We start from the raw sequence: 13,505 nt of genomic DNA, 5'->3' as shown, positions 1-13,505 counted from the left end.
TAACCAGTACCACTACTACTATTAATCTCCTCCAATAAAGCATACATAATTCATAACTGCATGCTCACACTGCAGTGTGAACGCTGAGTGCCATTTCTGGGTATCTGAGTATTTTAAAAAGCCCTGCAAATGCAATGTTCATAATTCTGGATAACCAGGACATAGTGGATTCAGTTGCTATGGTTGCAGGCAACAGATAGGGAAGATCTCTATTGCACCTCAGGCAGCAACAACTGATTGTGCCACTAAATCCACTTACATTCATTTTTTTATTATAATAATTCACAGTTGTGCTGACTCTGGTGCAGGTAGCGTTACTGGCATGAGTAGAGGCAGGAGGACAGGCACTGTAAATTGAGGGCCCAGTGAAGAAGTTGTCCCCAGCCTAAAACAATAACCTATAACTACTAAGTATGTAAACAGCAACGCTCTGAGTTAAATGTATCCATGCAACAATGAAATGTCTCTAAAAGCAGGCCATATCAGTTTCAGTATATCTTGACAATAAATGATAATCAAGTCCAAAAGGGGATTCTTCTCATTTGTTTACATTTGATCAAAAAGACTTAATAGCAGAGAAGAGAGCTCATTCCCTTAAGAGATCTTGGATCCTTTCAGAAACAATCAAACTGCGCCACTACATCAGTTTCTTTACTCACCCAAGTACCGGGGATTCAACAGTCTTTTTTGTGCAATGCAGTTTTAATGTCACTAATATGACAAAGAATCTTGCTATGTATTCATCACTAACATATTCCATGAACAGCTCCTTCAAATGCAACAGTACTTACATGCTGAAGATGCATGTGCCAATAAAGGGTATACGTTAAGAGATTAACTAATATTATTCCCTTTCCTTGCTACTCTAATTAGGGTCATAATGACTAAGAGGTTTCAATGCAGTTACTTACTCAAATGTGCCAGGCTTCTTTTTTTTATTAAAGAGTATGTCTGAAGAGTAAAAAAAAAAAGGAAAAAAAGGCACATGTGCACCTCAGCCCCTTTCCCATTATCAGTTTGGGATTACAGGCCAGAACAAGTTTACTTTTTAAAAATTAGCTACAGTTTTCACTCATGTGAGATGCATGAACCAGATGGATACTTTGCTGTTTCAGTTTAGTGGAAGGCAGAAAGGAGTGGCGTCATAAATGGTTAAAAATATCCTCTAAGCAGTATCTATTTCCAGTATTGATTACCAGGGATGCATTTTTAACAATCTGTATCTCTTAACAAAGGTCGCCAATCACAGGAGCTGTGACTCTCTATGTCCCTGTCATTTTCCCATTGTATCTCCCCACCTAATAAATGTATACTGGTGCGATGCACAATGTCTGTATAGCTAGCTAATGTCATCGGAACCAATCTAATTTTTCACAACGGTTCTTTTAAAACAGTCTCGGCTCTGCTGCAGAGAGGTGGGATCAGAGTGACACTCAGTGGCAAGACAGAAAAAGTCATTCTCAGTTTCTCAGATTCTATCTTGCATCTATTATAAGGATGCATAAAATTTTAATTAGATCATTATCAGTATTTTCTGTCTGTTCAATAATATTCTATGTAAGCATTATAATTCAGACCAAAACATGTACTTTTGATTATGCAAACTGAAAGAAAGATTGGATTACTTACTTTACCAAGGCCCCCCTCACTTGTAACTTGTATGCTGTGATCTCCTGCAATTGAAAAAAAGAAAAAAGAATTTGAGAAATTGAACTAAAAACTCCAATACTGATTTTCAGAAATAAGAGACTTGAATCACCATAGTTTTTCATTCTGCTGTATTTGAATCTTTGCAGATTACTTGAACAGTCTGAAGAATAGCATTTTACATCTTGCATACAATTTAGCAAGTTGTATGTGTATAACTGACAGTCTGTGACCCTCCCGGTTGGTTGTGTTAGAGCAAAACATTTTCTGTATGTTTTTGAATGCACACCAATCTATGGCTAACTGAATTTGGTATGTGAAAAAAAGCAGACATTTTCCCTTTTATGAAAGTAGACATTGTAATAAATGACAGAATCTTTGCTATTAAAGATTTTTAACATCAGTCTTGACAAGCATTTGAGAGAAATATTTTAGGTGGAGTAGTTCTGCAGTAAGGTAGTGCTATGGACTGCCAGTCTTTCCAGCCTTGCCTGCTTTGATGCAGGGAAAGATTCATAGTATTACGTTCAATTATGGTGCCAGAAATTCTTCTGAGTCTGTGGCTGCCTGGAGTCACTCAAACGCGCAGCATTCAAGAATGCTAATAAATAAGAGTTATCATAGTACAATGTTGCTTGAAACACTGTATGTAAAATGATTTCCATCTATCTATCTCAAACAGGGTCCTGTCGCATCACCCATGTCTATGCGATCTGTTGTAACAAGCGGGTCATGCCTCTCCCCGCCACCGCCACCACCACCGCCGCCACCTGGACCTCCCCCCATCTTTGATACAGAAACCGTAAAGGATGAAGGAACCGCATCTCGCTCAGCCCTATTTGCACAGCTTAATCAGGGAGAGGCAATTACCAAAGGTCAGGAGAAAAGAAATCAAATTTTGGTCCACGAGTCAAACTACATCAAGAGCTGCTACATGTATTAACCTAACGTCCACCGCACTTTTAAGTTACATTTAAGCAACTCAGATCTTTCTGAGGCGTGCATTGAGTCTGATGGATGAGACTACATACCAAAACCTCCTCTAGAAGCAACAGCACCCAAATATGTTCAGCATACCTGAAATTCACACCATTTATTTAGAGGTATCCTTTTAATTTTAAGGCAGCCAAGCTGCACATCTTCAATCCCCAGTAGCTGGTGAGCCTGTAAGTCGCAATTGCAATAGAAATTTATCCCCCTTTCTGATTAACATTCAGTGTACCAACCTGTGTCAAAACGTGTTACGCGTTAGGTGAAAAGGTACGGCTCACAGATCACTGTGGAGTACAATATTAAAGCTTCTGTATTAATACTGGACAGTTGTAATTAAAGTGGATGGCTGTGAGTTTAAATACATACGATTGATATATATGCGTTTAATGCTGCAAGGATAGGTCACATATTGTCATAAATTAGAAAAAGAATCTCATTTTTATGGATGGAAAAATATGACATGACAAGCTCTTAGAGCTTGCTACAGACAAGAGAGTGACTAGAAGACATTGCAGCATTTCCTGTTAAAGATACTAAGACAGCCCATCCACAGTAAAAGAGGTTTTATATGAATTACTAAAAATACGTAGGCAGTTACACTTTAGCTGGTTACCCAGGCAAACCTTGAGGAAATAAAAAATGTAAATTCACAGAATAATTTAACACGATTACAAATGAACCTTTCCTGCTTAAATATGAACACCCTTAGGACCGGAAAACAGACTCTCTTTCATAAACACCCCTTTTTTTTAGGGCTTCGACATGTCTCTGATGACCAGAAGACTCACAAGAACCCCAGCCTACGTGCCCAGGGTCCGTCTGTTCGTTCTCCAACAAAAAGCCATACTCCAAGTCCCACCTCTCCCAAGAATTCCCCGCAGCAGAGCCATGCTCCTGTCTTGGAGCTAGAGGGAAAGAAGTGGAGAGTGGTGAGTTCCAGTCACACCTCTGAATTGCACCCGGCACATTGCAAACCAGGTTGAGCCCTGAACGTCTTGCAAAAGGCTGTCTCTGATCAAGGTGCAACCAATCAAAGTTGAAACTAAAATGGGCTGATTCTTGCATTGCTCTGCCTTGCTACAGTCTACTTTTTACTATTCTGTAGCAGCTAAAGTTAATTCATTCGCCTCTGAGAATCATATACTCATTCATCGAACTGAAGAATGGCAGAACCAGCATATAAATTCCTTGCAAAATCAGACAATCCCCCAGAAACAAGTCCAGTGGAGAACTCCAATTAAAATGCCTTCTTGTAGGCTGTTCGTGTGAATGAGACATAACAGTATTATCACAGAGCACTTTCTCCAGCTTTGTTAACCAATGGAATTATATATTTATTTTTCATCACCATGCAAGCACATCTCCCATGCTTAAAAGTAGAGAAGTGTTTTCCTTTTTCTCAATCTACAGATGGAAAAGATAGATGTGTTTCAAGTTTGGGAGTTAATTTATGTAGGCATATACTAAAGAATCTGTGGGTGAAAATCCACATGACCGTGTTGGTTAAAAGACGGAAGAAACAATATGCAGTTTAGTCATGCAGAAGGTTATATACACAGTCATTACTGTGGAGCTGAGTTTGCAGAAGGTGCAGTCACAGTTTGCCTGTGTTATGTTACCTTAGGGTTATAGTACCTGGAACTTTCCTTGCAGATCCCTAGTCTTTCCTTGACATCCATGGAGTGTAAATGTCATAGAATCATCGAATCATTAAGGTTGGAAAAGATCTTTAAGATCATTGAGTCCAATCATAAACCTAACACTGCCAAGTCCACCACTAAACCATGTCCCTTCAGCGCCACATCTACACCTCTTTTAAATACCTCCAGGGATGGTGACTCAACCACTTCCCTGGGCAGCCTGTTCTAGTGCTTGATAACCCTTTCAGTGAAGAAGTTTTTCCTAATATCGGATCTAAACCTGCCCTGGCACAACTTGAGGCCGTTTCCTCTCGTCCGATCCCTTGTTACTAGGGAGAAGAGACCGACCCCCACCTCGCTACAACCTCCTTTCAGGTAGTTGTAGAGAGCAATAAGGTCTCCCCTCAGCCTCCTCTTCTCCAGGCTGAACAACCCCAGTTCCCTCAGCCGCTCCCCATAAGACTTGTGCTCCAGACCCTTCACCAACTTCGTTGCCCTCCTCTGGCCACGCTCCAGCACCTCGATGTCCTTGTAGCGAGGGGCCCAAAACTGAACACAGCACTTGAGGTGGGGCCTCACCAGTGCCGAGTACAGGGGCACTGTCACCTCCCTGGTCCTGCTGGCCACACTATTCCTGATACAAGCCAGGATGCCATTGGCCCTCTTGGCCACCTGAGCACACTGCTGGCTCACGTTCAGGCGGCTGTCAACCAACACCCCCAGGTCCTTTTCCACCAGGCAGCTCTCCAGCCACTCCTCCCCCAGCCTGTCTCTTCATGCTTCATAATGAAAGGAAATGTCTTCACCTATTACTCCTTATTGTATTTGGTAATGCCTGCACCCGTTCATAACATACTGTATAGACCATTTTACAACATTTGGGGGAACAAAAACTTGCGCTGTTCTTCAAGGTGTCGGTCTAAATTGGATAGGAGTCAAGCAACAGTTTTGTGACTGCATTTTTAAATTCTTGTGAGCATAAGGTCTTTGCTACAAAATTAACGGGTTTTGTCATGGTCTATGCTAAGTTCTTAATTTCTGCAGCTCTAAAATATACATGTGCCATCTAAGGGTGAATTAGGTGAAACATCTGATCACCAAGCAGATTAGGTTTTTAAGCCACAGGAAGGATATTGCTCTGTTGTAACTGAAGATGCAATGACTCGAGGATAAGTTGTACTAAACTCTGTCTGACTGTTAGCTAGTTAAAGACAACCAATTAAATAAACTTTCTTTTGAAATAGGAATATCAAGAGGATAAGAATGACCTGGTCATTAACAACACTGAACTCAAGCAAGTGGCCTACATTTTTAAGTGTAACAAATCTACGCTTCAGATAAAAGGAAAAATCAATTCAATTACTATTGGTGAGTGGATAGCTCAGCTGGGCTTTAAATGCCAGTCTTGAAAAAACTGACTTATGTGATGAATAATGCATCTGAATCATTCCATTCCCTGTAATGGATTGATCACGTGAGTAAAGCCGCTCAGCTATGCAGTGCAAGACCGGGCATTTTCATAGTTAATGTAGCAGGTGTGCATATATTTGCTTTTATCTTGCCTTTCTTATTTATGATTGCTTTTATTTTAGACAACTGTAAAAAGTTTGGCCTTGTGTTTGACAACGTTGTGGGAATCGTGGAAGTGATCAATTCCAGGGATATTCAGATTCAGGTAAATATCTATTTGAAAAACGAAGATAGACAGAGAACAAGCAAGGAAAAAATGCCCAACATGTAGCTACAAGAGGTTTTAAAAACTCACAGGAGCACAACAAAAATAAGAGATTGATGCATCCAAATGTATCTTTATATGCACTAAATTCTGCTGACGTATTTAGAAAATGGCTATGAAAACTATTGAGCATCACTGAACAAACCTCCCTTAGCCCAGTCCCTTCTGGTTCCAGTGAAGCTGAGAGATCTGTACACTGTAAGAACTATTACTTCTGGCCCTAATTTTCTTGCCTTCATGGTAAACAGCTCCTAGGACTTGAAAGTTCAGCAGTGCTTATGGAACAAATTCTGACAATTAGCTAATTGATTCCTAAGCCCAGAAGATGGTTATTTCTTTTTTTTCTTAGTTTCTCAACAGAAATGTTCAAACAGACTGTCAAAGGACAACTAAATGACATAAAGTGAAAGTAGGCGCCAGGATTTCGAAAATCTCCCCTGCCAGCGACGTGACACATTACATGAGTAAGCCATGTAGTCACTTGCCTACCAATGGGCTGCTACTGGTTTTGTCTTTGATAACCAGCAAGCAAAGCTTCATCAGAGATCACCTTCCTTGGGGTTCCCATGAAAAGAAAACAGGTGTATTTTAAATCCATATGTTGCCCTCTCTATTGGGGACACTTCCTCCCTTCAAAATATAGACAGTCAGCCTGACATTTACAGCACTTCATTCATCCCGTTCCAAAGAGGTCTAACTATACATGCTCTAGTACTGTATTGTGTCCAACATACACAACCTAGTCTCAAGAAAGGACTTTAGGATGTATTATTTTAAGCAAAAAAGAAATGAAATGTTAATTAAATTATATCAAACTGCCAGTCTTCAAGCAAGGTAAGGTCTTTTGATTAAAAGGCTGGGCCTGCTGTATGACATTAAATGTAGACAATCCTGCGCCACGCTTCAGAAATACTGGTCACAGCCGCCACAGGGAATAATAGCAAGATGGTTTTTTTATATCTTGAACCTCATGCAACATTGCTACCAGCTGTGCATCATCTTCTGAACTCTAACAAGCAGTTTTATTCATGATGACTACATGTCTTCTTACGGCAGAGGCAGTTCATTAAAGAAAAGGATCCCAGGCATTTATTTGAGTGGGTTTTTTTAAATAACTAGATGATTTTTATCATTACCTCTAGAACTATTCATAAAAGCTGAAAAATTCATATGTAATGAATAGCGAAACCACGCTTGTTAATACTCAAATAAAGGGGAAATACCTTTTCTAAGAATCAAAATTCTTTTGATTAAGCAGGTTCTATGAATATTGCATAAGGCTTCTATGCCATGGAGCAGAGTGGAGTTCCACTTAAGAAGGTAGAGTCTGGCTATATGCTATATGCTGCTTGAATCAGGCAGCTTCTGCAGGGTTTGAGTATGCCAAGTGCTAAGCACCTCAATTTTGTCAGTTTTTCGAAGACCTGAGCTTATAATTTGCAAATATATTATATGTTCATGCAACAAATGTCAGTAAATTCATCCTACAGATTTTGCTATAAATGGTTACTTCATTGTCATATTGCTTGGCTCTCCTTTGTCTCAGTGGTATTTTTTTTCTTGCCAGATGTTTGAAAAAATTATTAAACACGCCCTCCTTTTGTTTTTTATTGCGTAAGAACCCATTAAAGAAAAGAAAGATCGGTTTAAGGTGCAGTGATCCACGACATAGATCAGACTTCAGGTTCAGGGTGGGATGCAAGAGGACAGACCACTTCTTTGTTTGCTGTCATATTTAAGGAACTGAAGCAGAAAATACATTCTTGAGTGATGGGAGACACTCTTTCATTAACAAGTACACATCTATCACATGCTGTTACTGTTTCATGGCTCAGAATAACCTCTGCCCTTTTGATGCATTGTCCAGAGTATATTGCTGTCCCTGCTAGAGAGGGCAGGAGAAGGGGGGATTTTTACTGACAACCAGCGAGCCAGCCAGTTAGCCATGAATAAATCTTTTAATCTGTAGAACTGTAAACAAGAGAAGATTAGCCTTTCTCCCCTCAAGTAAATCTTGTGCTTGCTTTTAAAAAGTGACATAAGAAATACCTTTAGAGATTTAATTAAATTGATCTCAGTACTTTGTCAGAACTGTAGCTTGCCTGAAGGGGATAAGAACCCTTCCCTATTATATGCTGTAAAACCTGGAAGAGCTCTGAAGTCTTCAGAATGTATTACAAATCACTCGTTGAGTACGACTGTATGCTGGGATCTTGCATTTGCCCTTACTGGGTTGGAGTTGACATGGTTGATTTCTTAACCAGTTCTCACTGATGAACAAGGTGAACCCCGCCTAAATATCAGCACAAAAGTGTCACTGAAATTAGAATCAGGGAAGCACTTTCAACAAACTGTATATTAAAAGCTTGCTGCATATTTTAAGTTTGCTGTTGGGTATAGATCTTTGTTACCACCACCAAGAATTTTCACAGTGTCTCACAAATCAAAGCATCATGCAGGCAGCTGACACACAGATCAGATGTTGGTGGCCAAAATTAGACCTGGCAGGCAATGAGGATTTTATTAACAGCATCTTTGTGTGCATTTTAAAATTTCATATTAAGTAGATTTTATTTTGCAGGTGATGGGGAAAGTGCCAACCATTTCTATTAACAAAACAGAAGGCTGCCACATCTACCTCAGTGAGGAATCATTAGATTGTGAGATTGTGAGTGCCAAGTCATCCGAGATGAACATCCTCATCCCCCAAGACGGTGATTATGTGAGTGAGATATTTTTAAAGCTTTCCTCCCCCTTCCCCACTAGTCTTGGTAGCTAATAGCATTTAAACTGCTAGGAAAGAAACTAACATACCACACATATTACATCACCAAAAAATGATCTAAAACAATTGAATTTCTGTGTACCGATATCTCAGCTATCAGTGCAGGAAGAACTCCTTACTTTCTTGGGCACAAAGTCATTTCAAAGATCAGATATGACGTTATTTCTTTCCATTTTGATAGATAATGGCTTCATCTCCTGTCCATTTAATTTTCTTTTTTGATATCTCAACATAATCTCCCAAAGAAACTCACTTCACACAAGAGCACTCAAGCCTGAAGATGACAATGCTAAAACAAAGATAAATATAATGCTACGACAGATGAAATAATGTGGTATAATGTACTTGTTTTTTCTAAAGCTGTTGATACATGGGTAGCATCTGTAATACTTCCTATTATTTTCAACATATGTCCTTAAAAGACACTTCAACATGTGCATTTTCCCGCCTCCTTTTCTGTTCTAGTAAGATACTATGCCCACCAGCATTTCTAGTAAAGTCATGCTCTGTCACTTCACACGCTAGCAAGGGATCATGCAGGCAAAGCATACTTGTAATAGTTTCCTAGTTTCCTCAACAGAGCAGTGTTGAAATTGCACTGAATGGCCGTAGACAGAACTTCAATTTCTTGTAAATCTTTTGGGCTGGAATTTTGTATGGTAGAGGAGTTTAGGCTTTATAAAAGAATACATGTAACAAGAAAATTCTCATGCTCCACATTTCCAAAAGTGACTGCTGGATGCCCAGCTTCAGATAACTAAAAAGTGAATGATTTTCAGTGGGTGCATAGTCACCTATTTCTTAAAAAAAAAAAAAAAAAGGTCCTTTTGATCAGTCTTGCCCCAAATCACCATATCATCTGAAATTACTTGCTATCAAAACATCTATCTGAGGTCTGAACAAAAAAACCCTTCTCTTCACATTGTTTTTTGTTTACTGGGAACAGAGAAAGACCCAACAATGTCTCCCACCCTTTCAACGAATATACAGAATAGAATGAGACTTTCTTTGATGTTTTGCTTCATTTTGTGTACCCCACAAGGGATGCTGAGTCTTTTGAACTGTATCACACTTAAAATGATAGGGTTTTTTTTTTTATTTTATTTTTTCCATATTATAATATTGCTTTTGTCCTTAAAATTAGTCTCCTCGCTAAATCTCCACATCTAAATCCTTTCTACTGTCTTCCAACCCAGACACTGATGGAATCTAAAGTCATTTCTGACATGAGGCTTATTTACTTAGTTGCTCCAAATAATGGTGTGAGAGGGATTATTGCAAAGTAGTACCATACCGAGGCTATTTGAAACTGGGTAGCAATAAGGCTTTTTCCTGTGTGGCATTGTAAAATAGCTTCCTAGGGTAATGAAGAAGGCTTCTCTCTAATCCTGGCATGTCTGAGCTATCAATGCTTTCTCAGTCATGTAGCACTAATAGTATTCCACCAGTTTTCATGAGGTATCCACTGTTTATTTAACCATCATTGTTGCTTTTGTTTCTTACCAGAAAGAATTTCCGGTTCCTGAACAGTTCAAGACAGCATGGGATGGATCTAAGTTGGTCACTGAACCTGCAGAGATTGTGGGTTAACTTCCTAACGCCATACAGCACTTGCTGACCGTGACCAGACCGCAGCCAGCATAAACAAAGCAGTAATGTAAAGAACTAGAAGTAGCAGTAGTTCATACTGCTGTGATAGGCCTTCAAGCATTAGCTCTGCATGCTAGAAACAATAACACATCTGGCACGCTTTTGTTAGGCATCCCAGTATTTTTCATGTGTCCACACAGTTTGCCTTCACATACAATTTTAATTCTAAATGATGTCATGTGAATGTAATGGATTAAAACCCCCACCCTCCAGTTACATCATTGGTTTGAAATACTGTATACATTAAGCCAAAATACTGCATGATACACTTTGTTATCATCTTGCTTCAGTGCATTCCTTTTTCTGTTTCTGCTAATCAAAAACAGCATTAAGACTTTAAGATGTTTATTTTTACCTATTAAGCAATTCCTGTATGATGCAGTAAAATGTACCCCTAGAAAGTATGCAGTTCCTTGTAGTTCTGTGGCAATCATGATCGGTTTTGTTTTAAACAAGTGAAAAAGGACAACTTTCAGCAATACGTTTTGCTAACAGAAGATTAAAAAAATCGGGTATTTTAATCAAACACTTTTCTAATATGTATATTTAGAAGACCCCTGTGTTTTCTCTGAGGTGAGATTTCATTATGGTCCACAGACTTGCTGTTGCCCTCTCATTTCTTGCAAATTAGTAATTCTTTCTAAGCTAAAGCCTCATCTAAGCTAAAACCTCACAGCAAATCACTTGAAGGTTTTTTGCTCCTTGGATTTCTTTTTTTCTTTTTTTTTTGTGAGACAATCTCTCATTCTTTAAAATTTCACATTGTATTTTGCATCCTATTCAGAAAACTGAGGGAGGCATATATGCCAGATACCAGCTAGTTTCCTTACTAATAACGTCCCTTTAAAACATTGCTATTGTAACTCATATTCATCAAAAATACCTTCCTGTTTCTTCCCCACATTTGTAGGGCTTACTCAATTTCAAATATGTTCACAAAGGAAAGCCATAGATTTATGTCATACTAATTCTGAACCCAAATAAAGGGGTAATTTCCTGTTTAGCCCTTTGATTCTACTTTATAGTCCTTATTGTACATGCTTTTTTAACAAAGGTGGAGTGGTGTATACATTTGTACTATTTCAGCACATAGTACAAATAAAATTTTAAAAATTTAAAAAGTCAGCTTATGTTTTTGATCACTTGTAATACTTCGTAACAGTGAAATCACAGTGAGATGCTTGCAGAGCTAGTTACAAGCTAAACTTTGTGCCTAATTTACCTTTAAAGTACATTAATTCTTGAGGGTTTTTAAGTATATCTTTGATTGTAGACCCTATACAGTACAACCAGTAGTGCTCATTCCGTAAGGTTTTGCTCTCTGATGTTTAATCTATGTGTATAATGTGTTTGCTTTAATACATACCATTTTTTCAACAGTAAACTTCTTACGAAATAAAAAGGAAAATGTACTTGTTTAAATACAAAGTTGTTCAGAGCTTGCTCCATTGTAGTGTTTGTCCTATATGCTTTCTCCTTCTTAAATGCTGTTTCAAAAGCGTGATTGAGAAAAAGTAGCTCCTCCTCCCATTTCATTAAATATTATCACTTTTGCTGCCATAATCCACCTGACAGTGAATAGTGGGTATTCTGCATGCTAGCAGATAAACCTTAAGTTTCTTGCATATAACTTCGGTGACAGCCAGAGAATTGAGCTTTTCATGATTCTCACTTCTAGGTACACCTGTATCTTCCAGAGATTATATCTAGGGAGATGATCATGACCTGGTGCAAGTTTATAAGGTTTGCCTTCTATTTTTAGCTTTTCCCATTGTTTCCCTATATGGCTTTGGATGTGTCCCTCCTGTGTTAACAAACCACAAGCGGTCCACTCCATATTTCACTTCGATGTGCTTCATATCTGAAAAATGGGCATCGCGTAGTTGTCATGACAAAACTGTTGAAGGATTGTTTAATCCTTAAATCACAATCATAATTTGTTCCATAAAATAATCTCATTCTGGAGCATTCTGACCTGAAATACTGACTCTTGTTTTCATCCAGCATCAAACAGGGATCAAGTCATTACGCAGCAACAGGAAGCCACTTAATCCTTTCGAGGTATGATACAAAACAAGCATCAAATGCTTGATGATAAGCAGGAAGCAGCGAGACAGCTCTGAATCACTACGCAGGCAAATTCTTTTAGTTCCTCCTGGGGATTTAACTCCCCCCTCAAAAACAAACTGTGTGAAGGCTGGTCTGATTCTTCTTTTAAATGTTTGAAAGCAAACTCCGTTGTGGCTAGACCTTCTTCCTGACACTCGTGTTTCTGCAACATGCAAGACCCAAGTACATTTTTTTGACTGGTTTCTTAACAGGAAGAAGTTTTATGCAGTAACAGTGCGTGGCTGACAGGCTGAACACACCTGAGAACTTCGTCAGAGGGCAGAGGTTTAAAAGATAAGGAAGAAGGCCTTGCGTGGACAGACCCAAGGTAATTCCTCCAACTGGAGAAAAGGCTAACAAGTCCATGCATTACTGGACACCAGAAAAATAGGAGAGAGACTTTTCAAATATGCAGATAGCTTTTATCCAGTACTCTTAGTCAGCCACGTGACATAAAACCTATAACCAGCTTTTGTCAGTTCTGGTCCTCATCAAAAATAGTTATCATACATTTCCAGTAGGTTGGAATGTTCTTTCCCTGCAACCTGTCTTTAACTTCATAAATATAAAGGAGGGGTAAATAAACAAAATAAATGCAAGGTTCTGATTCTACCCTACATGAGTATGTGTATAATTAAAGGTTAAAAACACATTTTCTGAAAAATCAAGTATATCTTGAGGGAGAAATAGTCAACAAGCTGCAGAATGATGATTTGATGAGTCATCCCAACCATGATCAGTTGTGTCCACCAAGTCTTTAGCAGCAAGCTTGATCTGTGTTTAATGGTTGACTCCAGCAAGAAATGAACTGCTAAACGCTGAACACCCCTAAGGTCCTATTGATCATTTCTTTTTACTGCATGCTATCACACAAGGTATACCCCTTGATTTCAGCTCTACACTGCACTAAAATTGTGGTTATGCTCTAAATCAGTGCAAATGTCAA

At 38.8% G+C, this 13,505-nt stretch overlaps 1 protein-coding gene across 1 annotated transcript in view; it reads left to right on the top strand.

The window, feature by feature from the left end:
- The window catches only part of CAP2 (cyclase associated actin cytoskeleton regulatory protein 2), a 69,425-nt gene extending 57,580 nt beyond the window's left edge, over nt 1–11,845 (top strand). Inside the window, exons 8-13 of the mRNA XM_082310999.1 lie at nt 2,330–2,522; nt 3,394–3,569; nt 5,525–5,648; nt 5,873–5,955; nt 8,597–8,737; nt 10,307–11,845. Of these exons, the coding sequence (XP_082167125.1) occupies nt 2,330–2,522; nt 3,394–3,569; nt 5,525–5,648; nt 5,873–5,955; nt 8,597–8,737; nt 10,307–10,390 (801 nt within the window). The 3' untranslated portion in view covers nt 10,391–11,845. The remainder of the gene's footprint in view (nt 1–2,329; nt 2,523–3,393; nt 3,570–5,524; nt 5,649–5,872; nt 5,956–8,596; nt 8,738–10,306) is intronic.
- The last annotated feature ends 1,660 nt before the right edge of the window (nt 11,846–13,505 follow it).

Source organism: Platalea leucorodia (genome assembly GCF_965183815.1).
Source record: "Platalea leucorodia genome assembly, chromosome: 1".
Taxonomy (NCBI): Eukaryota; Metazoa; Chordata; class Aves; order Pelecaniformes; family Threskiornithidae; genus Platalea; species Platalea leucorodia.
Note: the sequence above shows the minus strand (reverse complement) of the source record. Positions and strands in the feature narration are given on the sequence as shown.